This window comes from Uranotaenia lowii, chromosome 1, assembly GCF_029784155.1.
Source record: "Uranotaenia lowii strain MFRU-FL chromosome 1, ASM2978415v1, whole genome shotgun sequence".
NCBI classification, from domain to species: Eukaryota; Metazoa; Arthropoda; class Insecta; order Diptera; family Culicidae; genus Uranotaenia; species Uranotaenia lowii.
In genome coordinates, this window is record NC_073691.1 from 19,593,896 (window position 1) to 19,618,969 (window position 25,074).

A 25,074-nucleotide genomic window follows, 5' to 3' on the forward strand; every position below is an offset into this window, starting at 1 on the left:
TCGGAACAAAACCGATAACAACAATGTCGAAAATGTCATAGTAAAAAGCTTATTAAAAAATTTTAATGTTTATTTGTGTCCGTTTGTCCATGAAGTTGTGAATTACAAACACCAGGTGGTGCGTGGAATGCTGTGAGCGACATCTGACGTTCGGACTTTTAGGATACAGACAGCAACTTTGTAAGAATCGAAATATTCAAGGAATGATTTTAAATGGAATTGTGATGTAGGCAGTTTGTAGATAGCATGTGAAGTGTGGTAAGTACCTTTTTGATCATTTTTTTTCTTTCAATAAACATTTGATGTTATTTATGGTTATTAATTTTCATGTACCTACTTAGTTTGTGTAGATGCAGATACAATTTAAGTCAAATGATTCAATTTCTATTGTAACTCTCTTGTTACTAGCGAGTTCAGTTTTCTCAATCTAGGCATTCGGTAGTTTTAAATATTTCACAACACAATATGTAAAAAAAATAACAGTATTATTATCCGAAATGACTATCTATCAGTTAGCAATTTATTGGGAGACTTACCAGTTTCTTTAGGAGTTCGTTTTCACGGGTTGTATGATGTCCAAATACTTTTTATAATCGGTGATAAACAATCCAGCGGAAATCGATGATGTTTCGAGGCCAAATCTTTTCAACTGTGACTCGTGATTGCTAGCACTGAAATAGTTGTAATTTATACAGTATTTTTCTCATGTAACTATAACTCTAATTCAAACTATTACTAACCTGGGCCGATCGTAGGTTTTCTTTTTTCTAATCGACTGCCAACCACCGGCCGTTTTCCTATTGTGTACCATCATTCCCCGGATTACTATGTTCAATCCATGAGCAGCCAACTGGTCTTCCTGCAAAAAGAATGTAAAATGACTTGGTAGGTACATATGTGAAATCATTAAATATGCTATCGTTTTGAGATTTTACCCGATATTCGCTCATGATAACATCTGCCAGGCTGAGATTGTCCGCCGCTCCAACGATGTCGTCGATGTCCGTAAAACGGAGGACATAGTTCGAATGGATTAAGCTTATAATGGAATTAGGTTGAGAAACAAAAGCATCAGTTAGATCTTCCGGGGATCGTAGGAATCTTCCTTCGTCTTGATTGATGGGATGAACTGAAAAAAAATGAAATAAACTACCTAGTTGCAAAGCGTTTTTCCATAAAATTAGACTCACATTTTGGATTGAAAACTCGTCCTAAAGCATGCATCAAAGTAAGACTTTCGTTGCATCCAACAGACTTAAGTTTAATGGTTTCTTTTTTACGGCTTCCCCGTCCGGTGGTGTTAAGCGTTTCCGTTCCTGGAACTTGCTCGGTTTCCAACCTTGGTGCATTTTTCAGCGAAGCAAAGTGCATATTCAACGTTGCGTTCCTTAAATCGCCCTGCGATGACAACACAATACTTTCGATGACATCCTGAGACGGTACTCGGTAATGCTGCGCCATTCCTGCACCGACCATTAATGTGCTAATTCGTTTCAAAGCTTTCTTCATTAAAGTCGTCGAAACAGGATTAAAAGTAACATGAAGAATTTGGAAATCTTGCAACACGGTTGCCGGAAATAGATTGAATACGATATCGCTCTTTTTACTGGAAGTTTCTGTGGCAATAAACACCAAAGGTGACGCTCCCGTATTCAGGTAATGTTCTAAGGAATCGTGAAACGAATCCGGATCCCGGAGAAACACATTGGGAAGATCTTTTACCAATAACAGTTTTGGTTTGATATCATCCTGAAATATTGAACAATATCGGGATGTTTTATAAAGGAATTCGCCGAACTGAGCTTTTTGACTTTCGCGGAAGGTGAACTCCTTGGTGCCGGACTCGAAATCATAATCATCACTATACAGATCCACATCAACTGGAGTGGTCCACTCTGCTATCTGATAGCCGTGATCTTTGGCTACGGCGTTTATTGCGGAGCACTTGCCACACCCAGGAGGTCCTGACAGCAGCAGAATTGCTACGGGATCAGAAGCTTTCATCTAAAATTTTAAGATATTATTATTTTTTAGAATTTAACCAACATTAATAGCAACCTTTTCGTAAGTTTTGAACCAATGTTGCAGCTCCTCCAGCTTTTTTGGGTGCACGGCCAAATCGGCCGTTGACTTGGGCGCAAAATCGATAGCCCAATCCACCTGGCGCGGGGACGGAGCGGGAGCGGATGGTTTAGCGAAGCTTTTGCTTTTAGAAACCGTCCTAGCCGGTCGCTTGGATGGAGGTTCCTCAACGATTTCCAAGGACGTTTGAAACTGAAACGAGGTTTGACCTGAGTCCAACACCGGTGCTGCTGGTCGAGCTGGTGGAGCAGCATCGAAAGCCGACGTGAACCATTTCGACTTCTGAAATTTTGGTAAAGGTATTAAAAATTCCATAAATAATTAGCACAATCAAATCAGTACATTATGAGACATGTTTGAAAAAGAAAAATCTGGTGCTATTGATTTGTTTTTTAGGTAAAAATGATTTTTGTTTTCACATTTTGAGCAGAAGGAAAAACAACCGCAGGAAATTTATTTTGTAGACATAGATGGATTCTGCAAATAGAACACGATTAACGAAAATCAATTATAATCGGGTTAGAAACAACTCATCAGTACACAATGCGGGCAACGTGAACGCAATTTTGGTTTATGAAACTATTAAAAAAATTTCAGCTCTGAACTTCAGGATGGGTTATAACAAACACGTAATGAGTGCGTAATCAGAATCGTGTGAAAACAGTTTTCAAAAGCATGCATGTGCACATGCCACAAAAAAATTTTAACGCCGCAACAAGTTTATAGGAAAAATATTATCAAATTATACAGCAAAAAAGTCAAAATTACAGTTAAGTTGAAATGAAACGGAGATCTGTAAACATCCCTTCCACGTGGGAAGAATCGGATAAAGTGTCGAACGGTGAGAACGAATCCGAGGAAGAAGTTCTCTCGGGATCGGATAATGATTCGGGTGCCCAAAATAACTCGGATGTAGAAGATTTACCAGAAGCGATTAGCGAGGACGAGAAAAAACAGGTTAAAAGGATTGTTAAACCACGGAAACCAATACTAGTTGGAGCTACTGTTAAACGGAAACCAGGCATTGTTTACATTTCCTCAATTCCCAAACACATGAACGTAACCATTCTACGAGAATTGCTGGAACCGTATGGAGAGGTAGGGCGTATCTATTTGCAGCCTGAGCGTAAAGGTGAGTTCATTTTCAACAATCAAACGAAGTTTTAAAATTCTTTAGTGTTGTTTCAGATGGAACGGTGAAGAAAAAAACCGCAAAAGGGAAACGTGCCATGATCCGGTACACAGAGGGATGGGTCGAGTTTAAGCGAAAGCGGGTGGCTAAAGCAGTGGTTCAGCATCTGAATACCTGTCCCATAAGCACGAAAAAGAAGTCCGTCTTTTGTGATATCCTTTGGAGCATGAAGTACCTGCCTCGGTTCAAGTGGATCCATCTGAGCGAACGGCTGTCATACGAAAGGGCAGTATTCAAGCAGAAGCTTCGGACAGAAATCGCGCAAGCTCGGAAGGAGGCCAGCTTCTTCCAAGACAATTTGGACCGAAGCGAAGCAAGGCAAAAGAGACTCAAAAAGGAAAAAGCCTTGTCCAATAAAATGGAGTAAGTTTTTGTCAATTTTTTTTTATTATGTATCACAAAATGAATGCAGTTATTGGGTTATTGAGCATTTTTATTGGATTGACCTCTGATATTGGCGTGACTTTCGTTAGCAAAATCACTGTATAACTGGCAAATGGCAGGGTCTATTTCTTCCGGCAGGGTTAAATTGTTTGGATCGTCAAAGAACACAATATTCTCGTTACTACTGTAAATTAAATTAACAACGCCTTCGTCTCCGGCATCGATGTTTTGTAACATTATTTGGTTCGCGTCAATCTGATAGCAAATTTCGTTTAGAATTTCTTCATTAATTGCTCCATCACCAAAGTCTGGTGGAATTGCCATCGGATCTGAATTTTGCTGGGCAAGCGATTGGTTCCGAAGATTCTGCAACTCTGTTGAATGATTCTTTTCTAAATGAGCTACCATTCGACATTTGATTCCGAATTCCTGCGTACAAAATTGACATTTGAAAGGTTTTCCCAAATGCTGATAGAGATGTACTTTCAATTGTTGCTTCTGTCGAAAAGAGGCACCGCAAAATTTGCACTTTTCTGGCTTTTCGTTAGAATGAATTTTCATGTGATCCTTGAGATGACCGGATGTGCTGAATCGTTTGTCGCAAATATCACAGCAATTCACTTTTGGGCCCTCCTTTGATGGGTGGAACTTGGAAATATGTGCTGTCAGGAATGCTTTCTTAGCAAAGCCTTTGCTGCAAATTTCACATTGAAAAGGCTTTCCTAAATGTATCGTGAGATGAGTCTTAAGCGAATCTTCTTTACCGAATGATTTCGAGCAAATGCCACACGAGAACTGCTTGATTTCGGCGTGTTGAATCAGTTTATGCTCAGCTAGTGAGCCATTTCTAGTGAAAGTTTTACTGCAAATATCACACCGGAAGCGCTTTGTCCCTTGGTGAACTATTTCTGTGTGTTCCTTCAGTTGGTAGCGGGTTTTAAAAGTTTTTGCACATATGTCGCACAGGAATTCTCGCTCCAATTTTTCTGTCCTCCCAACTGCATTCCGATGCTTCAGCTCATGATTGTACCAGCTACTTCTGGCTTTGAACCATCGGCCACAGTAGCGACATTTGTATTGATTCTCCTTGGCATGAATTTCCTGATGGCGAGCAAGCATTTTCTTATTTTTAAAAACTTTCTGACATACTTCACAGCGTTTTTCACCAGCCGCTAGTGGTTTCTTGAATCTGAAACATGAAATAATTGTTGGGAAATTAAAGTTCGATTGTTTAATGTATGTACTAAAAAAAGAACCTGTTTTTTTCATCTGCTAGTTCCTGTCCAGCTATGAAATCTTCGGTGAAGTCTTCCTCCAGTCTATCGTTTCTCACGCTTCCCACACTGCTTTGCTGATCCAGCTGACTTATTATGGCTGCAATGTTAGCTTTGGTTTGTAGCTCTTCGTAAACCTTTGTGGCCCGTTTCCGGAACAGATAGAATTCCTTCAGTCGCTCTGTACAGCGCAAGCAAACCGCCGTCGGAATTTGCTGGTCCTCGATAGACAATCCGGTCAGTTGTTGATAGATCATACCCAGATGGACAGTTTCCTTCATTTCGGTCTCTTCAAGCTTGTGGTGCTGGTTAGTCAGCAGACTGAAGCAGGATGAGGAATCTTCACCCAGGAGCTCTAATGATTTATTTGTTCCTATAGGAAATGTCGTCGTGGGTTTAAAGGTGGGAATAGATTGAATCTCGTAGCTGCTGTACAGGTCCAGCATATTTGAGGCTTCGGCCAAACACACACGACACAACGAGGGCGAAGGATTCATTTTGGTAATCAAACATCACAACCAGCCAAACAGATCTCAGTTCAGTTTGCTGAATGAAGGAATGTTTTGTATAGTTTTTGTTCACAATGCTGTTTAATTTATTTAGAAATCTAGCAAATTTGTACTTACTTTTGTTTTTCTGGGATTTTAAACTCTCGTGTTATTCATCCCCTCTTCTCCGTGTCAAGTGATGTAGCTTATGGTTGCCAGTTATATTTGAGAAATCAGAAATCGCCTTAATTAAATTTTGTCCTTTTAAAAAAAGTAAACAAAACCAATTTCAAGTGTCATGTGCAAAATCCATCTCTTCAAATTACGGCTCCCATAAAAGTGAACCATCCTAACAAAATGTCAACACGAAATCTCCTCTCTCGTTTGCGCACGATTTTTGCCGGTGTGCGTTCTTTTCTTTTCTTTTCCAACGGGATTTCTTTCAAGACGCATCATCTTTTGCTGCATTGCATTGATTGGAAATTGGAGGCCTGAACGTGCGTGGAACTTTTCTTCAAAGAATTAATTACAAAATTAAGTTGATTTCTTTGTAAAATCGTTAATTTTGAACTAGCATTATGTCGGTAAGTATATAAACTAAAAGCTGAATAAATTTATGTATTTCTTGGGAGGCAGTCGGTTTTGGATAATAAAGGTACATACGGGGAAGAGGTTAAGTGCGATTTCGCACATAAGACCAAGGTCATCAGAATGAATAGTCACAGCAGAATCCTGCTTATCTATCATCCGAGTGATCGGGGTAATGGCAAGCTCGGTTTACACGAAATATACATTGAAAACCCTGTGTCCTTTTGTTTTGGTATTGTAAGCGGGGTTCTATTGTACTTGGGCTGTTTGCAAAAACTTGCAACTAGAAGTAATTCAAAGTCATGCAAGAATTCCATCTAATATGAGGACAAAATCATATTCCACTGTGGTCATTTTTTGCTTGTAGGATTTTGACAAAGCCGTCGAGGACGTTAAAAACCTGAAGGCCACCCCGGCCGACGCCGATTTGCTGGAAATTTACGGCCTGTACAAACAGGCAACCGTCGGCGATTGCAACACCGAGAAACCTGGCTTTCTGGATTTCAAAGGTAAGTCCAAGTGGGAAGCCTGGAACGGCCGCAAGGGAATGTCCCAGGACGACGCTAAGCAGGCATACGTGGCGAAGGTCGCCACACTGATTGAACAGCATGGGCTCAAGTGAGCCAATTCTGTCGATAACAATGTTTTGGGAAACGCACAAAATGAGGTATTAACGTTTTGGCTTACGTCTGTTCTTTTTTGGGACTCTAAATTCAAATAAGGAAGCGCTCTGTTCGGGGAACAAATCGCAATAATTTCACAGTTTATAAACCTTTATTGTATAATTTCTTACATTGTTGAATACCATTTTTTAACAAAATATTATTTTGATATTTGAATCTCAAAGTTTTCAAAACTCGTAAACTAGGTTTAAGAAATAAACCGGAATATGTGACGATATTTCCTTTAAAAAAAGTCTTATAAATTAGGTATCACAATCCTCAAGGAGACACAATAATGGGTCTAATTCTGCGAGACACCGGTTAAAATTTCATCTCGTAGCGCCAGACTACAGTTCTTCAAACAAGAAATTTCAGTTCGGTGTTCGATTCACAATGACGAGAACCAATCGAAGCTATTCCGAACTGACATTTCTTGACTACAGCTCGAATTAAGACATTACATATAAAATTTGGAGAGTCACTTCACTTGACTCGCAGCATAGGACTCATTTTATTTTGCACTCGGTACCCTTTCACAAAAACACATATCTGTACCAACACGTGAAAAGGATCTATCTCCAAAAGTAAACAAAAACCAATTTCAGTACCTCATGATAGGCCAACATTTGCACTACTTAACGGTAAAACCCTTTTCAGAAAATATTATTCCGTTACATTAAAAACTCAATTTGAGTAAAGATCTATAAACATTCTAAAACCAGAACTGCCATCACATGGATATACACCCTTTACTCCGGAACAGTTTTTCGCTACCACTCCGCAAACAAACTCAAAATAATCAATTTGACTCTTTATTGAACATAAAAACATAGTTGCAAATGAATGCGAGCTTATAACTAAAGCTAAAAATAAGAAAATAGCAAAGGGTGTATAAACAGGTTAGACAAAATATTACGTGAGCAAGGTTCTATCTACGATAGCGCGTTGTTTTTTCATGAAAATTGATATTCCTCTATTCTAACACATAGTTCTCTGCTATTTGCTTCTAAAAATCGTTTGTCTTGCATAAAAAGCAAAAATTTCAAGTGATTTTTAATTAGAAATTTTAAAATAGATTTTATTTTATTCAAACGAATTTTTCTCTATACGCCATATATAGAGATTGGTCCTTTTTATGTGTTGGTAAAGATTAAACACTTAATTCAACATAAAAACATAGTTGCAAATGAACGCGAGCTTAAAACTGAAGCTAGAAATGAGGAAATAGCAAAGGGTGTATAAACAAGGGAGACAAAATATTAAGTGAGCTAGGTTCTATCTACGATAACGCGTTGTTTTTTCATGAAAATTTATATCCCTCGATTCTAACATGTAGGGGATGCTTCTAAAAATCGTTTGTGTTTCATAAAATGTAAAAATTTCAAGTGATTTTTAATTAGCGATTTAAAATAGGTTGTATTTTTTTCAAACGCGTTTTTCTCGATTCGCCATATATGGAGATACATCCTTTTCACGTGTTGGTACAGATATGTATTTGCTATCCAGATCAACGATCCACGTGAATGATACACAATGCAAAGTAACATTCAAAGATGGTTTTATTCTAAGCTAGGTACATTCGAATGATACTAAAATTAGCTATAATATGTGTAATACACTGGAAATACCTAATAGAATGCTTCCACGAATAAAAACATTTTTTATTCAAAAATTCATCTTCATCCGGCTGAACAACGCTATCGACGTTCCTTACTGTCTAGCTTCTGTAATGCTTGGCTTGTTGTCAGAAGATGCTCTTCGTTGTCTTTCATAGAATTCCTGCGTTAATTCGCTCAGATTCCGTTCTAATGTTTCGACCTCTTCGAAACGTAATGCTTCACGGGCTTGTCGGATGTACCCTTTCACGATATTGATTTGATCAATCAACGGATCGGCGGTGCTCGAAACGGCAACATTTGCTGCCTGATAGCCGCTCCAATTGTCCTGGGAACTAACGGCAGTGCCGTACGTAGCCCTCCCATTTGTCATCTCGGCCGTCGACGCGGTGCTAGAACTGGAGCTGCCATTGTACTGTTCGGAATGAAGTTCATATTTCTCATAGGCTTCCAACGCCAAACGGCGCTCCCTCTCCATTCGGCGAGCCGTTTCCTGTTTTTTGCGTTGCTGAATCTTTTTAATCTCATCCTCCAGTGGAAGCTTCGGAATGGAAAGCATACGATTTTTTATGTAGGCAACGCAGGATAGTCTAATTGCTTTTTTCAAAGCTTCTTCGCGGCTCCCGGTGGCAAACGGAATACACAGAATGGTTTTGCTAATATTATCGAGCTGCTCGGCAGCCCGTCCGATTTTCTCCCTCAATGCCCTAGCATCCGACAAACGGTAGATTGCGTCTCCTTCATACAGGCTAGCAATGATCTTCGAGTACATTGGAATTTCTGGCTCGATGTCCTTTTTCTCCTGGAGTAATCTGTCGTAAAGTTTGGTGATCAGCGGACGGTCCGAACGTGAATCTTGCATCTCCTTCCGATTCATCAGCAGGTGTAGACAGTGTTCGCAAACTCGAAATCCAGAAGAATCGCGATCTTTGGTTTGATCTTCAGGTGCAACAGTTTGTGCCCCGCGAGGTTCCTCTGTGCCGGGGCTGACCGGTTGAACGATGGTTCTAAGGAAATATTCGAGAATTAATTTATGTTCGATTGCCTCAAACTAAACTACCCACCGTGATTCCTCGAACGACAAATGGAATGAACATCCGTCGCACATGACCGATCCACACACTCGACAGTGGTGTTGCCTTCGTGTCAGTCCAAAGCTCTTCGCACAGCTCGGGCACAGCTTGACCAGCTTCCCATCGATCCAAGGCACCTTACTTTGCTCGTGTTTCTTTCGAGCATCGGGATCGTTCGGTAGACCGTCCAACAGTTTATCTAATCGAATGATCAGTTTGTTCGTCTCACTGGCGTAGCGTTCCAACCGTGGATTCCGGACAGCTTTGAAGTAGCACAGGTGATCGCAGTGCTCTCCGACCTGTTGTCCCGGAAGTAATATCGGATTGACAGCCATTTGACGTTCCTGCTTACCCACTTGCAGAGAGCTGTCCAAACTTCGAGCCAAATCTGCTGCCGTTTCGTCCAGGTTGAGAATTTTCTTTTTGGCAATGCTAAACATTTCTTTCAAAGATTTAAGCAAATCCTGCTCCTCGGAATGTTGCTGTTCGACGTGAGCCGTGAGACGTTCGGGTGTTTTGAGATCGGATTTACAAATTGGACACAGGAACCCTTCCAATATTTCAGAATCATCATCAGTTCTTACGACTGACCACCCTTCGGATTCCGATTCATCAAATGGATTAGCCATTGTAATTGCTATGAGATATGAGGATAACAGTATCAATAAAAGGTCACACTGTACTATGCCTAAGTGCTGACGCTGACGCCCCGTTTTCTGACAATTAAGCAAATTTTTACTACCAACTCACTGCAGCTAAACCGTGACGGGATGATGAATTATGCAGTTCCCCAGGTCCGCAAACGCTTTCTTTTTTCTGTGCGCAACCCACCGATCAATGCAAATTATTTCAGCGCCTTTATTGACCGCCGTTGTTGCTTTTTCGGACAATCACATTATCCGAAGAAAAATTAATCGAGAACGTCGATGACGAATACTTTCCTTGCTCTTCCTTCTGCAGCAACGAGATAATAACCAGAAAAGACGGACTAAATTTTTGACATTTTGTTGCTGCTGCCTGACACAATGATACTTTCTTCTCCGGTTATTCGTACCGCACTTCTTCCGTGGATCCACCAGGACCGCACCACAAACTTCGCGGAGAAATTCAACCCCACCTGATCAACCGCTTCTAACAATTTTTAGCCACCCTAGTTTGCTGGAGAAAGACGCTGAAAGCAACGAGTGTAAATATTTTTAGAGAATTTCACTTTGCTTGACTGTTCGAGCGAGGGGTAATTTGATGCGTTTGAGCATCGTTTTCCGAGACACTTTTGGGCATAGTCATGAGCAAGGCGGGTAAAGCTTCAGGTGTGTTCTTATACCAATGCACGGAATCGTCCATCTTGTGACAGGCAATCGTAATCGTAGGCATGGTAGACGAACAATTCGCTGTCAAAAAACGCTCCGTCTCCACCCCCCACCAATGAGAAACTTTTGGTACCCCTTGCCTACTTTTCCTCAATATGCACCCACCCTACTGACTCACCCTGGTCATGAGTATTTCCTGAGACAGATTGTGGAAGGGTTTTTGTTTTGAAAAGCTGTTTTTGTTTTGAAAAATGTAAACACCAACTGGTCGCCATTTGATCTTTGATGATAAGCACTGTTCAATGCTTTCTTTTAAAAACTTCTTTAATTAAAAGCATCAAAAAACCTTCATGTCTAAACTTGTTATGAATTTACAAATCATTAAACAAAGAATTTATATGCTCCTCACCAAGGTGCGCTTGCAAAACCACTACAATTGCATTGCCAATTTCATATCGTTACTATCTGGTCATTGAACATACGTAATGTTGTTGTTATGTTTACCCTACCACGATATGCCGAGAAAATGTAAACATGAGGAATCAGCTGTTCGGCTGACAAGTGGGGAAATGCCTTATTGCTATGGCCCTACCCAATGAGGTACACTTTTACCACTGACCACACTGACTTGACTCTTAGAACAAAAATTCAACCATTTTCTGTCTAATTTTTTGTTGTCAGCTTTTGCAGGTTCGCAATACCGACGGCAGGTGGCGAACCTGAAAAATTTGACAAAAAATGCCCTGTAGGAAAAATGGTCCTGTTTAGCCCGATTTTATCGTAGAAATTGCGTGTTTTATTTTTAAAGTTGGGTGGCATTTCCTAACTGGGATAGCATTTCTTCAAATCGATCGATGCGCACTCTGGAATCGACATTGCGTACTGTTGGAAAAATGATTTTTTTTTGTTTTTTTTTCTGGAAAAATTATCCAGAAAACGAAATCGAGTGTCCAGTCAGTATGGTCAGTGCTTTTACTAATGGCGTATTTTTTTTTGATTCCGGATTTGGCTCTGGAACCGTCAGAATAAAAAAACGAGTTTCGGGTTTCGAGTTATTTCATACGTAGGTGTGCGTGAGAACGAGCGCAATGTTTACATGCAGCTGTCATTTTGTTCTCCCTTCTGGATTTCTTCATTCGGTTCTTCATATCCGGATTGCCTTTTTTCGTGTCCGGATTGCACTGGACAGCAGATAGTACGATTTTGCTTGGCTGAGAGGTTCAAAATCGCGGCAATAATCATTTTCCCGTTCATTATTTCAACTGTTTTCCTTTCAGCCAAAAACAGCTGTTTAATGTTTTGACAACAACGTTGAGAGTATTGGTGAACTTCTCGCAAAACTGACTTTCTTCTCAGGGCGACTCCGTCCGTTTTTCGAGCGAACCTAGGTTGCCTCTCGAGCAATAAATGAGCACGATGACAGCAGTTAGAGCGAACCTAGGTTGCCTAGCAATTGCCTCCAGGTGAAAAAAATACGGTATAAGGTGGCGCAAAGGAACGCACACTGAAGAAAAAGAGACACTAGGTGGTATGAATAAGAAAATAGCAATTGCTTCGATAGCTTTTACTTAGCTCGAACTTAAGAATGGAAAAATTTTAAAGCATTTGCTCAACTTGGTATGAAAACGCAGGGTAGAACATTTACATTCAACCAGCTCCGGATTAAAAATATGCATGCCATTCGAAGTATTTGGCTCACAAAACTGCTCGAAAATAGCAAAAGCAATTACTAGAGCTTTATTCATATCAGCCACTTTCGGAAATTATTTCGTTAGAGCAAGTTCACTGGTGTTGGGAAAAAGTGGTAGAAATTTCGTCACTTTTTGCACATTTTGAAAATTTTGCCATGCAAAAACATTTTCAAGATCAGTGGCCTTCAAGTTTTTCTACAACACGTGTTCTATTTTCGCATGCTGTGATGCAAAAATAGCAATATTTCTATCACATACGGCTGAAACAGAAACAGTGTTGTAAAAAAATATAACGCCCCAAGATCTTGAAAACGTTTTTGCAGGGTAAAATTTTTAAAATGTCAAAATTTCAACCACTTTTTCCCAACACCAGTGAACTTGCTCTAAATTTACAGTCTCTTAAGAGCATCTGTATTTGTGGTCTGTTCTTGGGTCTAATTTATACAAGAATTGAACCAAAGAAATTAGATCGATCCAATGAAAAAACTGGCAACTGCACTCGTGTTCCATTAACTGTCAAACGGTTTAGAACTGCGTCAAATTGGATCCAAATATCATCAGTTTTGGATCAATCCTTATACCAGCTCTAAAAAAAGTTGAGTTGAAACTGGTATAAAGGATCACCAGTGCGGTTGCTCGGGTCAGAATTTGGGTCTAAACCGGCTGTTTGGACCACGAATACAGGTGCTCTAAGAGCGATATGAAAATTTTCATAATAGTTAAAAATATTTTTAATTCGAGTGAAATTGTTTTAATGTGTAGCTATGGCAGAAAATTGACGTGTTCCACAAAACAAAGACGGAGAAAAGGGGTGTTGATTTGCATAAAAAGAAAAAGGGATATTCAAGTTGGAAAAATATATAGGTGGTGAAAAATTTTGGAAAACTCTAGCAAAATTCCCATTAATTCAAGTAACATTGGTGATGTGAGCATTTTCCTTGACCCTGGTACCGAATACCAGCATTTGCAAGTACCCGGGGAGTCTGCCGTTGTCGATATGAGTTGGTTTGACACGACTGGAATTGCCAACCTGGCGAAAGTGGCACTGAAGGAGGCACAGAAACAAATTGATAAAGCCCTAGATATCAAGGAGGATGACGAACAAGACTCGATTCCGGCAGTGCCGGCTGGGGACGTTGATTCTTCGGCCAGAATAAAAACTGCACCATCGGTAGAGGCAGACAATGCTTCCGAAGAATCAGCGAGTGTACCAAGGGGTGTCAGTAAAACGGAACCTTCTTCTCCGGTGAGTGAATTGATCATTCCGAAGGTTGCCCTTGGAGAAGTGAAGGGTGGCGGCAATGTGGGTAAAGGTCAAATGGACAGTATTTGGGGATCATTTACGGGATCGTTCTTCGAGCAGCCTGTCACAGCAGCCAATATGACGGTCACAAAGGCTCCGTCGAGTTTGAAGAGAAAGAGCTTTGAAGATTCTGGAATAGCTGAGGTTCCAAAGGCTAGTTTCAAGGAAGATGTCGGGAAGGAGTCGGAGAATAGCGCGTCGGAGTCAATAGAGCTACTGAGTCCTGTAACTACTCCTGGTTCGGCGTTAACTTCGCCAAGTTCTGGTCTCACAATGCAGGAGTCAGAGTCGGTAGAAATTATAAAGGTGCTAGGAACTCCGTCGAGTGTTTCATCTCCTGAATCGATCACCACATTAGACCAGAGTCCAGAGGAAGTAATAGAAGGAGAGGAGCTAAAATTTACGTCCGTGGAGCTGGGGGACGATGATATAAGCGTGGAAGATGACTCTGTGTCGTATACATTATCGGAACAACCTATTACGGTGATGGAGACTAGTGAAGGGTCTTTTCCGATAACGGTAGCTCCCAGTAGAAGTAGCTTACATTTGAGCTTAGACAAAATGACTTCTAGCCGACAGATGACATTTTCCGAGGTTTCTGTTTGTGATACAGAGGAGTCGAATGATTCCGAAACCACGGTGACTTCGGTCGAAAAGATGTACAAGCAACCGGATCCATCATTAGAAAAGTCCTACGAAAACGTTGAGATTCAGACGCAGATTTCCGATTCAACGCACAGTTTCGAAGAGATCCAGGCTGGACAAATCTCGATAATGGGAACGTTGGAACCGAAGCCACAAGAAGCGACATCGTCTCAAAATTCGGGAGATGAAATTGAAACGGCCACTTCATCGGACATCGAGATAATTTCCAGTCCTAATGGGGACTCTAGCAGCACCAATAGCGGAGCCTACCGAACGAGTCCGTTGAAGATTTCGGATGGAAAGAATAACATAGACATAATGATGATTAAGAAACGAGGACACAACCGAGAGCTGTCGGAAGTATCGGTGCAAAGCGCTAACAGTGACGATTTAAGTGAGACGGAAAGATTGATGCGAAGGATTGCTGAGCTATCGGAGATTTTGGAACAGCGTGAGTTCCGGCTTTTAGAAATGGGTCGCCAGAATGCCGAACTGCATGAACAAAACTGCCAACTTACGGCACAGATAGAGTCCAAACAAAAACGATCCGATAGTAGCGAATCGGACGAGTACACTCAGCGGTTGTCGGCTCTAGAAAAAAAGTTTCAACAAACGATTCGTGAGAGAGAAACACTTAAAAAGCAACTGGACGTAGCCAAAACCGAATCGCAGGGAAAGATGAATCGTACCGAGGTGGACAAACTACTTAGTGAAAAAGATTTTATGATCGAAGAATTGAAAAAGGAAGGTGAAAATCTGTCCAAGCAAGTGCTGCAACATTCCAATATTATAAAAAAGCTCCGTTTGAAGGAGAAGGAATGTGAAGCGCTGATTAAAAAACTGAAAGAGGACATCAGAGATCTCACGGATGAAACCGACAGATTGAAGAGATCTCTTTCGGCTAAAGAAGAGGTTGAAAGGTCACAAATCGATGCTGTCCATAAGTTGTCTTCTGAAAAACGGAAGCTGGAAAAAGATAACGGGTCTTTGAAAAGTCAACTGGACGATCAAACCCAAAAGCTTGAAACTTTGAAAAAGAGCTTCGACTTTGCCAAAAAGGAACTGACAGAAAAAACAGAAGCCTATGCAGAACTGGTCCGAAAATCGTCCTTATTAGCTACGATGGAAACCGAACATAGTAATATTCAAAGAGTGAACGAGCAAATTGTCACTGAACTCGATGATCTGCGTGAAAAGCTACGCAGATCTGAAGCCGAACAAGCGCAGCGAATGCAAAGACTGAAGAGCGAAAATACCGATCTGATGCTGAGGATTGAGGAAATGGAAGCCCGGGTAGAGGAAGAAAAGAAAGCAACAGCAATGGTCACCGTTCCTCTAATAAAACAAATCGAATCCCTTCAGCATGCAATTCGCAACAAGGAACGTGTTTGGGAACAACGGGAAGCTGACATCAGTTTGAAGCTGGAACAGTCGCTAGAAAAATCTAAAAACTTCAACGAAAACGAACGTTCTCTCAAGGAACAGAATTTCACTTTAAATGGACGAATTTCGAATCTTGAAGAAAGACTTACAGCCGCCCTAATCCGATCTGAGGAGCTAACCAATGACCTTCAGCAGAAGCAAATTGAAGCAGATTTGCTAAAGGGCGACTTCAAGTTGAAGCTAAAATCATTGGAAGACGAACGAGAGCAATTGAAAATAAAATTAGTAGAAAAGGAGATGAGAATAACGGAACAAGACCGGAAAATTGCCCAGCAAAAAGAGCAGTTGGAGACGGTCAAACAGTCCGCGCTGAAGCAGGAATCATCGTCTCGTCGAAATTCACCGCCATTTCCTCCGTCCTCTGGACATCAACACCAACAACATCATCATCATCATCACAGCGTCCAGCACCAATCATCAGTAGAGCGAAATTCGCGCACCTCCTCACCGACCCCCAGTATGGGTCAGCTATCGTTGCCGGAGTCTATCGGTTCGATACCGTGGAATCAGAACGAACTGGACGAAATGGAGGGTGGATCAACCCACAGCGGCCGACAAACCATCGGAGGTTTACCGCTACTTCACACCACCTCGCTGTTGGAAAATCTCCAGGCAACCCTGAAGCAACGCGACGGCGAAGTATATCAACTGCAGTGGGAACTGTCTCGCTTCCAACAGGAACGAAACGTCCTCAACCGAGAGATCTCGAACCTGACGGTCGAATTGGAAAGTGTGAGTTTCCCCGTAAAATTCTTATAAAAATGAAATTGTCTAATGTATTATGAATTTTTCCAGTTGAAGGAAAAAACGGAACGTACCGTAAAATTGGAAGAAGAGTTTGGCACCCTGCAGGAACGGTACGACGCCCTGTTACAACTGTACGGAGAAGCCGTCGAAAAGACGGAGGAACTCAAACTTGATCTGGTTGACGTTAAGGAGATGTACAAACTGCAGATTGACGATCTTCTACGGCAGGTTGCAGCCGGGAAGCAACTTTAGCTATTCGACAAAATCCCAAGCCAGTTTCTTGAGAGGTAAGTTTCTAAAAAAATCCGTTCAAAATAGAATAGGTTAAAACGGATTGGTATGTGATAAAAAAAGGCAAAATTTAAGCTTCTACATGTTCAAATTTTCGGTTTAGTAAAAGTTCAAATTTATAGTTGGTCGCCAACAGTGCAATAGTCATCCAAACATTATAAGAGAGTTTTCCTAGCTGGTTTAAGGAAATCATGGTTTTGCCATCTAGACATTTTGTTTTTGCTTCTGAAACTTTCTATCACACAGTTTATTGATATAATGGGAGTAGTTTCATTGGACCGGAGGGTAAAATGTTAATTATACCATCAGCGCAATCACTGAAGTTGATTGGCAAACTGTCACGTACTACCTATAAGTACTACAACTATCGAAAAAAAAACAATACACGAAATTTGCAAGAAAAGTTATTTAGGTTCTAAGTCCCAGGCGATCAGATAATTTTATTGAATTTCTCACAAATCTAGGTAATATATTAAACTCAAATAAAGCATCGTGTACCAGATCAATGTATAGAATTCTTCGAATTTTACCAGAACGTCTTTATTTAGTGACGTTTTAAATCCCTAACTCTTTGATGTATTTTAAATCAACATAAACTAAAATAGAATTTGGTAGTCATGTTGGAAACGTTTGAAGCTTTTCTTCGTATACCTTCAATCTTCAAAATAATTTTTTAATGGTTTATGAACGACACTTTACCATTCTTGTGGCATTCGTGTCTACTTGAAATTTAAAATGTTCATTCTTTTCAATTTTAACGCATTTTTTAATGTCCTTCTCCAGAAGCCATTTCGTAAAGAAAAGACGAAAATACTGTTGTTCTTAAACTTCTTTTCTCACCTGTATATTCATTCTCTTAAAATTACACATAGTTTAACATCAATTTCGACTTTTTGTCCGTCTGTCTTCCATTCATTAAGGTGTAAGGTTATATAATTGTTCAGCTGGGGTTTTTATGTGCGTTCCAGATTAGTTAAGTTTAATCGGGTCTTTCGAAGTGTTGCTCCTTCATTTGTGAAAATAAATTCGCTTGGACAGTTTTGTTTAATTTCCTATTGGAAAGTTCTTAAAAAATCAAAATGACGGAGAAAACCGAGAAATTTAAAGTTAAGGAAAATAAATGGACTCAATTGTTGAATTTATTAAGTTTTTGTTTATAAAGTAATTAACTGCTAGGTGGTATGAACAGATTTCCGATAAGGTCTAACTTTTCTTGTTGGCTTAAAAAAAGGAAATAAATGAATTCTAAAAGGTAAACGAACAAATAATATGAACGGAATTCGGGGAACGTCCTCAATCGTCAACAGAAAAAAGTTAGCTTGGCTTGGATTTTCCGAGGTTGTCCTAAGCTCACAGAAAATCACATCTTTTAGTATCGGATCCCATGCTTGAACTTTTCTCAACAGTTTTGCGTTCGCTGCTTTGGAATGGAAAGATGTGCAATGGATTCCTCTTAATTTCCCTTGTCATAGATACAGGAATTTTTGTTTCTTAAAAATATTGTTTCTTTCATATATTTAAAAAAATTCCTATCGAATCGAAGAGTGTCTGTTTGTTGGTTTGTCTTTCTGTCTGTCAGTATGAATTGGTATGTGTTTTCTGTTTTTGTTGTTGTTGTGGGATTGTTTCTCCTCCAGGGTTACATTCAACTTAGTTCAACTCTCTATCTCACATGCTCTCGTACATTCCCGGTCCCAGCAGGACTCAAATATCTTGCATTACATGCATTACTACATCGCGTTCCGATTTCTTCAAGTATTTTGTTGTTTCTTGGTTGCTGACTCTATCCAGGAAGCTTTTACCACTTTTTCTTATGTTCGTCCATCGAAACACCACCCGGACCAAGGGAAACGATCATCAGCAGTCCACCGATCACTGACAGGGTTTGGAAGAAGTCGTACTTGAGGAAATCGCGCAGTGGTTTGTACGCCGGAATGGTCCACCAGGCGTTGTGATACAGATTCAGAATGGTCAGCAGGGCTACTAAAATTAGTGCCGACAGCTTAGTCTTGTAGCCTACGGTAACCAGAACCATCAGAATGGAACCGACAATGTCCTGAAGGATCTGAAGGAAGCTCAGCTCGAATCGGATCAAGGTGATGAACATGAACGCTAACAGAATGCGACCAGCCAGCTGCATGAAGTTTTTCGGTTTGTTCTCTCCAAGCGAGGGAACTCCGGCGAATAAGCTTCGCGCTTCACCGCGGGATTCGGCTAACACCAGCAGCAGGGCTCCAATCAGGGCCAGATTACGCAACAGGAACTGGATGTCCCAAAGGATGGAATAAGCGATGGTCTGAAAGGAAAATAAAGTTATTCTATTGCTCCAAAAGAAAATGTAACTCAAAGCAAACCCACCTGCAGTACTACGATGAAGAACAGAACGCCACAGGCGATCGTTACCTTCAAGCGACCCAGCACCATAATGCAGCCACCGATCTGGCCGACCAAATTCACCAGCACGAACGTCGTCGCCAGAAACTTGCCACAGCTCCAGCTCATGTCCATGTACTCGCGCTGTTCGTTCCACTGGACCCACATGCGGATGCCATCCTCCAGGAAGGTTGCGATCAGACAGAGCCGGGCCACGTGCGGCAGGATATGTTTACCCTTGCGGATCACCTGTAAAGTTGATAAATCGACGAATCATCTTGTCTGTCAGGGTTCAAAAAATGATGTTCAAAGTGGAGTTCCACTGTTTTTGTAATTGTCACTGTTTAACTTCATGTTTCAATATATGCGCTTGAAAGTGAATCAATAGCATAATAGAACACTTGAGACGAGCGTGAATACAATTTTATTGCAAGCTACGAGAATCAGCGATATGACTGTACATACTTGAGCTTGAGGCTTCCCGCATATGTTAATACCATATGCTGAATCATCCGTATTATTCTCATCTGATTACGTTTATAGTAACGTGCACATCGTTTCATGGTTTAATGTGTCTCTGCTAAAACGGATGAAATACTATTTCTGGAAGATTCTAAGAATCTTCTAAATACCGAATCGATAAATTTAGCAACGCGCTTGAATGATAAAAAACTATTCCTGGAAGATACAATTAACAATCCTTAAAATAATTTGAGGTTTTTTGCAACACGCCTTAAGTTCTTTGCTGTCACGTCAACACACGTGGTTTATTTCGTGAAAAAAAAAACCCAGGCAGAGTTCGGGTCAATCTTGGAAATCTGGAAAGGGAGAAGGTCGGATCATAAGGCAACGGAGCTAGCTTTGCCGGTAATGGTGAGTATCCTTAAATATTCATTTAATACTTGGATATGAGTAAAAATTAATGCTTCTTTCAAAACAACGTTCTTTCAGGGGCGGCAATTGGAGGCCACGGAAAGTCACCGGAGGAAGATGGCGAGTTTTGGCATTCCATCGCCCAAGAAGCGTGGCAAATTCAAGGACATTCAAGCACCACCACTGGAAAACCGCGGAACAGCCACAGCGTCAAACAGAAGTTGGATCGCGCGACCGAAACTCAGTGTTTGTGGTAAATTTTGTTACACCGGCAGCTTCAAAACAGAACCGACATATATGTATATGATTATTTTTATGTGAAAAGTTATTGAAAAGTTATTAGAAAAATTGCATAATTATTAATTGTGTTCGCTATAAAATGTATGAAATAAAAAAAAATGTGTAAAATAATGTTTTTCTTTTAATTTGAAAATTTGACTTTAATAAGATAGAATAACCGAAACCCCAGTATGATTTTGAATATTTTCATGATTAGTTCACGATACGCGGTATCATCATCATTTTATGATTGGATCATTAGATGAAGATAACACGAATAATCAAACCGTTTTAGAACGAGTAGAAAAAAGCAAAAAAAATGAATGGTTACTCTACTTAACGACCAGTTCACTGTATCGTAAGGTGCGTCCAAACGATTCCATGTCATGGAAAAACAACCCCCTGGCAACTTGACAGTTTAGTCGAGTTTGCTGTGCCGTCTTCAAAATTGTAGATGTCGCACTAGTCGCGTTTGTTTACATGCATCCTGGGTCGTCCCTAGAAGCAGCAACGTTCATTTTCCATTGAAACCACTTGATTTTGTTTCGGCATCCTTGGATGCAATTCAACTGACGAAATACCATTTTAAAAGGGCACATAATCAAAAGTGATGCAAAAAAGAAAAATAAATAACTTTATAACTAAATTTTAAAATAGTTGTCAATGAAATCAGTAATTTTATTTCAATCTATTTGTGTTCCATTCTCGGTTCCAACTGAATAAAATTTCTGTTTATATGAAAGATTACAAAATGGCCATCTTTCATTCGAATCCGTTGTGTTTTTGTTTCAAGGCGTCACCAGATAGAGTTATGAGTTTCTTCCATTAAACATAACGCGGTTTGAAATAGTTCCGCTATTTCCTTAAATTTATTACGGTAAAATTTTATCCAGCTGAATGTTATGAAATATTAGTTTAACAAATATGTTGAGATAGTAAACATTGAGAATGAAAGCGGAAACGAGTTGAGGTGATGGCTTTGCATTTGCACAAGTGAAGTACAGATAAAATTTCGGCAAGTTTAATTAAAAAAAAAAATTAGTTCGTAGCATCAAATGTGAAGATTGCAGAAATGAACTTTTCAATAGTTTCATTGGCAGAATAGTTAATGCCGATGTGTTAAAGGTGTGCAGAATAACCGAGTTGGAGGTAAAAATTGTAGAACAAAATCATCCAAGTATAAACTTTGCATACTATTATGATATCATAATGAATCGAACTCTGACACGGGTTTCAAATGATGCACGGAATGTTTTAGAGGATTAGTCGAACACATTTTGGATCAAGATGCTTTAGTCAACCATCGAAACTTGTTGTTGAAATTATGTGTTGATTTTTATTTGAAGTTTCGGATGGAGTTCTTCCCTAAGCAACATAATGATTCTAAAGAATCTCTTAAAAAAATAACAAAGTTAATATTGTTTAGAAATGAATAAAATGTTGTTTTTAAAATTTACCATGCAATAAACCAATTACAAAGATTTTTGAATTAAAATTTGCTTGTGTATTTCATAAATAAAAGCCATTTGAAACGCTGACTTTTTTGACCATATTATCGTGTTTTTCTTTAAACATCGACTCCTTTTGCGCTTAATAGGTGATTCTTAATCATTGTTTTTAAAAACTTATTTTTAAATCAAAAAAAAAATATTTTTGAAACCTTAATTTGTCGAACATTTCATTATCCACCCTTTCGATATGTTTGTTGAATGAAAATGAGATTTTGACAGAACCAGAGAACCAGAAAAACTGGCACACGCGATTAGTATGGGAAACGTCAAGTTGCCAGGGGGTTGTGGAAAAAAGACTACCATAATCGTTCATTAATAATCCAAAACTATAAAGCTGATCTTTCGTGTGTCTTAGGAAGAAGATAATGGAAATCGTTATTGTATAATACTGATTCATGCGGGTTGTTGGTGACGTTTTTCTAATAAGGTACATACCTAATCATTCGTGGGGGAGCTGATAAAAAAATCGTACCTCACCCGACACGTTCGGTTTACCAATGTTTTTGCAATTGAAACACGTGTATTTGTTAAAATAGTAATTGGATGTCTACCGCACCCGCCACTCTCGGCTTCCTCGTGGACCAGAGCGTGAACATGTGTGCAAATCTTGCAGATATAAGGTCAAGAAAACTAAATTTCTCCCTCTCCACGTCTTACTGGCTAACAAATTTGTAACAGGAACAGGATGAAATAGTTAGCGGCCAGCGATTGAGTGAATGGCTGTCTGATGTCCCGGTTACAATCGGGCGAGTATTTCACTGTCCTTTGGCTTTGAACCTAGTTCTCGTTATATCATCCGGTCCAATCTTGTGCTATGTCCCCGAGAAAGCTAGGCAGGAAACCATTAAAGGCAATCTCATTCTCGTTGTTTATCTGACGAAGAGTTGGGTTATTTCCGGCTAACAAACATATCGTCGTTCAATGGAAGGCGAAGACAAAAGTAAACAAAATATAGATACTTGCTTGAGAGCGCAAGCTAGTGTACCCCATCACCACAGTTGGGAATGCTCAAGGTCAGGTTAACTGGCTCAACGTTAAAAACCACATCCAATATATGTTAAAGAAGGCGACAAAAGCAATGGCCGCACTTTCGAGGATAATAACCCGGGAATCAGAAGCAGTCAGCGGTGTGCATACCGCATCGTTTCGTCGGAGGCTTCATGTATTGCAGCTCAGAAAGAGAAAGGTGGAACCATTGTTTGTTCCCAAACATCAAGGAATGGATGGTAAAAACATGATGAATTTCTACATGACGCAATTCCTGACAGGAAATGGGTGCTTCATGAAGTATCTTTACTTTCGGGAACTAATACTTTGTGGAAAATACTTTCAATATGAAGGTCAAGACATGAAGTCTGGTCTCTGATCATGACAATAATATCAATTTCTTCTCATGATCACGTAATCGTTCTGATACTCCCATTAGTTCGTGCCTTAAGCTCAAATTCTATAAACAACATACCCAACAAGTTTAAGTTTACGGGTTATTGTCAACAAAACATGGATTTATTGTACCTATATTGAAACATAGCTTAGGAAATTGTGACGATTTGAAAATAGCAAACTTCATTGAGAAAAAAACAAACAAAACAACAGTTTGATCACTAATCATGTTATGATACAATCGTGTCAACAGCACTTTGTTGTTCTGTGTCTAGACCAATTATGCATACGCTGACCTTTAACCCTTTCGTTGCCACGGCGCACTTTTATGCCCGATTTCAATTAGGTATTCAATTTCCTTTTTTTTTTTTTAAATAAATTCAAGCATTTGGCACTCACCTGGTCCGCGACGTCTTCCGTTTTCTCCAGATATTGGTTCGGTATGGACATGCTGTTGCCTAGTCTTCGGTGGTCACCGTTTCACTGTATTGTTGATTTTCGCTACTATTCACTCTCGATGAGTTTGCCCTCCGCGTACTCCCTGTTCCTCGCCGCACCAAGTAACCTTGCTGAGACAACACAGCAACCCAAAGAAAAAAAAACTTCCAAAAAGTCAGCCTCAACCCAGACAGGTTCGCGTTTCACAATCGCTGCTGCATTTTTTTGTGTGTCGTGTCCATCGAGTGCGAGATTTTTTTTTTTCGGGGAGAGAATTTTGCGGTTTGAAGGCATGGAAAAGATTGATGAGCCCGGTTCGAAGGTTGAAACAGTAGCGTTCTACTTACCTGAGAATATTCTTCGACCGCAATTCGTTTAACTATGCGCTTTGGTAGGGTTCTGTAAACTTTTTGTAAGCCAGAGAAAACGGCTACTTTCACTAGCACTGGTCTTTCGGTTGATGGCAAACTCGGGAAACTCCGCTGCTGCTGCTGCTACTCTCGCCAGGGCTCTGATGTGCGATGATAGCTGTTGATGTGTAATTATTGCAGTTTTCCAGCAGTTTTCGGACCGAATCGTGACGTACACGGTACGCAAAAGTCAAGCGAATTTGACAGCCGCTAAAGCCCAGCGGTGGGGCACAATTGCGTTTAACATTCGTGAGAAACACGTTCCGAAAATACTCAATGGTGGAGAATTTGACAAAATGAGTAATGTTACGATTATTTTGAGCAATTTGACTCTTTTTATCGATAGATGATATCAGTGATAGTGGAATTTTTATCGTAACAAACTGTATGAAAAAACCCTCTGCGCTTATAATAACTGACCTTATTTCTTTCGCTTTTAGATTTCAAAACGATGATTCTATATTATTTTTCGAGTTGGTAGAAAGAGTATGAATAAATATTCCGGCACCGATAGACCGACGCATAGAGCTGAGATAAAATATCTCCACTGCTGTCGATCCGGAGCCAGCGTCTTCACTTGCTGTCATCCAAGGTTCTCGTCTATTCTGCGGATTTCAGCGGCTAGACTACGCCGCCACAAGCCACTTCTCCGATGCCCATCTGGATTCTAGTCAAGCGCCTCTGCAAATCTCGATTTCATCTCTTCGCAGCGTGTGCCCAATCCATCTCCACTTAAGTTCCCGAGTCTCGATTTCGTGTATCTCTTCGCTGTGGCATTAATAACAAAATAAAATAATTGTTATTTGATGAATGAACGATGTTATATGTCTTATTTAGTTTTTAAATGTTGTGTAACTATTTTTTTTTGTAAATTCTTCATTTGAAAAGGCTCATACCTTTAGGCTTTAAGGAGCCAAACCCGTTTTGTTTGATTACAATCAGTTCACTTTAAAAGAAAAAAGAAAGTAGATAGGGAAATATGTAAATAAAAAGAATATATATGTGACTAATTCACCAT

At 40.0% G+C, this 25,074-nt stretch overlaps 7 protein-coding genes across 8 annotated transcripts; 3 read left to right on the top strand and 4 right to left on the bottom strand.

Moving 5' to 3' along the window:
- Window positions 1-468: 468 nt before the first annotated feature.
- On the bottom strand, window positions 469-2,568 carry LOC129749331 (cell cycle checkpoint protein RAD17). The gene is made up of 6 exons (XM_055744271.1): window positions 2,425-2,568; window positions 2,059-2,364; window positions 1,191-2,004; window positions 936-1,129; window positions 741-859; window positions 469-671 (listed from the first exon to the last, which is right to left on the bottom strand). The coding sequence occupies exons 1-6, from the start codon at window positions 2,434-2,436 to the stop codon at window positions 545-547; spliced, it is 1,572 nt and encodes a 523-aa protein (XP_055600246.1). The 5' UTR covers window positions 2,437-2,568; the 3' UTR covers window positions 469-544.
- Window positions 479-3,652, top strand: LOC129749355 (uncharacterized). The gene is made up of 3 exons (XM_055744315.1): window positions 479-2,381; window positions 2,479-3,214; window positions 3,271-3,652. Exons 2-3 carry the CDS (start codon window positions 2,863-2,865, stop codon window positions 3,639-3,641), a joined length of 723 nt encoding a protein of 240 aa, XP_055600290.1. The 5' UTR covers window positions 479-2,381; window positions 2,479-2,862; the 3' UTR covers window positions 3,642-3,652.
- LOC129749320 (zinc finger protein 836-like) lies at window positions 3,645-5,655 on the bottom strand. The gene is made up of 3 exons (XM_055744263.1): window positions 5,559-5,655; window positions 4,915-5,478; window positions 3,645-4,847 (listed from the first exon to the last, which is right to left on the bottom strand). Exons 2-3 carry the CDS (start codon window positions 5,427-5,429, stop codon window positions 3,695-3,697), a joined length of 1,668 nt encoding a protein of 555 aa, XP_055600238.1. The 5' UTR covers window positions 5,430-5,478; window positions 5,559-5,655; the 3' UTR covers window positions 3,645-3,694.
- Window positions 5,656-5,841: 186 nt separating this feature from the next.
- LOC129749361 (acyl-CoA-binding protein homolog) lies at window positions 5,842-6,918 on the top strand. Its single transcript, XM_055744324.1, has 2 exons — window positions 5,842-6,004; window positions 6,376-6,918. Exons 1-2 carry the CDS (start codon window positions 5,999-6,001, stop codon window positions 6,628-6,630), a joined length of 261 nt encoding a protein of 86 aa, XP_055600299.1. The 5' UTR covers window positions 5,842-5,998; the 3' UTR covers window positions 6,631-6,918.
- A 1,293-nt stretch (window positions 6,919-8,211) lies between these two features.
- LOC129749339 (rabenosyn-5) lies at window positions 8,212-10,490 on the bottom strand. 2 transcript variants are annotated; one of them, XM_055744281.1, is made up of 3 exons: window positions 10,110-10,490; window positions 9,351-9,996; window positions 8,212-9,293 (listed from the first exon to the last, which is right to left on the bottom strand). In XM_055744281.1, the coding sequence occupies exons 2-3, from the start codon at window positions 9,986-9,988 to the stop codon at window positions 8,381-8,383; spliced, it is 1,551 nt and encodes a 516-aa protein (XP_055600256.1). In that variant the 5' UTR covers window positions 9,989-9,996; window positions 10,110-10,490; the 3' UTR covers window positions 8,212-8,380. The 2 variants fall into 2 exon arrangements, with proteins under 2 accessions (XP_055600256.1, XP_055600264.1); XM_055744289.1 differs by having other exon boundaries at window positions 10,102-10,490.
- Window positions 10,491-13,146: 2,656 nt separating this feature from the next.
- Window positions 13,147-17,277, top strand: LOC129751296 (TATA element modulatory factor). Its single transcript, XM_055746722.1, has 2 exons — window positions 13,147-16,483; window positions 16,547-17,277. The coding sequence occupies exons 1-2, from the start codon at window positions 13,358-13,360 to the stop codon at window positions 16,748-16,750; spliced, it is 3,330 nt and encodes a 1,109-aa protein (XP_055602697.1). The 5' UTR covers window positions 13,147-13,357; the 3' UTR covers window positions 16,751-17,277.
- A 323-nt stretch (window positions 17,278-17,600) lies between these two features.
- On the bottom strand, window positions 17,601-24,187 carry LOC129751306 (surfeit locus protein 4 homolog). Its single transcript, XM_055746731.1, has 4 exons — window positions 23,994-24,187; window positions 23,608-23,861; window positions 19,148-19,411; window positions 17,601-19,085 (listed from the first exon to the last, which is right to left on the bottom strand). Exons 2-4 carry the CDS (start codon window positions 23,656-23,658, stop codon window positions 18,588-18,590), a joined length of 813 nt encoding a protein of 270 aa, XP_055602706.1. The 5' UTR covers window positions 23,659-23,861; window positions 23,994-24,187; the 3' UTR covers window positions 17,601-18,587.
- Between the last annotated feature and the right edge of the window lie 887 nt (window positions 24,188-25,074).

Excerpts from the sequence above, each read along its gene's own strand:
- LOC129751296 (XM_055746722.1), top strand. The coding sequence starts at position 13,358 with ATGAGTTGGTTTGACACGACTGGAATTGCCAACCTGGCGAAAGTGGCA. Across the intron at positions 16,484-16,546 it reads TGACGGTCGAATTGGAAAGT|TTGAAGGAAAAAACGGAACG; the intron begins GTGAGTTTCCCC and ends GAATTTTTCCAG.
- LOC129749320 (XM_055744263.1), bottom strand. The coding sequence starts at position 5,429 with ATGAATCCTTCGCCCTCGTTGTGTCGTGTGTGTTTGGCCGAAGCCTCA. Across the intron at positions 4,848-4,914 it reads CTAGCAGATGAAAAAAACAG|ATTCAAGAAACCACTAGCGG; the intron begins GTTCTTTTTTTA and ends TTCATGTTTCAG.
- LOC129749339 (XM_055744281.1), bottom strand. The coding sequence starts at position 9,988 with ATGGCTAATCCATTTGATGAATCGGAATCCGAAGGGTGGTCAGTCGTA. Across the intron at positions 9,294-9,350 it reads TTGTCGTTCGAGGAATCACG|AACCATCGTTCAACCGGTCA; the intron begins GTGGGTAGTTTA and ends ATATTTCCTTAG.
- LOC129749355 (XM_055744315.1), top strand. The coding sequence starts at position 2,863 with ATGAAACGGAGATCTGTAAACATCCCTTCCACGTGGGAAGAATCGGAT. Across the intron at positions 3,215-3,270 it reads TTTGCAGCCTGAGCGTAAAG|ATGGAACGGTGAAGAAAAAA; the intron begins GTGAGTTCATTT and ends GTGTTGTTTCAG.
- LOC129749331 (XM_055744271.1), bottom strand. Across the intron at positions 1,130-1,190 it reads ACGAGTTTTCAATCCAAAAT|TTCATCCCATCAATCAAGAC; the intron begins GTGAGTCTAATT and ends ATTTTTTTTCAG. Across the intron at positions 860-935 it reads TTATCATGAGCGAATATCGG|GAAGACCAGTTGGCTGCTCA; the intron begins GTAAAATCTCAA and ends TTCTTTTTGCAG.
- LOC129751306 (XM_055746731.1), bottom strand. The coding sequence starts at position 23,658 with ATGTCCATACCGAACCAATATCTGGAGAAAACGGAAGACGTCGCGGAC. Across the intron at positions 19,412-23,607 it reads CGGAAGACGTCGCGGACCAG|GTGATCCGCAAGGGTAAACA; the intron begins GTGAGTGCCAAA and ends TCAACTTTACAG. Across the intron at positions 19,086-19,147 it reads TCTTCATCGTAGTACTGCAG|ACCATCGCTTATTCCATCCT; the intron begins GTGGGTTTGCTT and ends TTTTCCTTTCAG.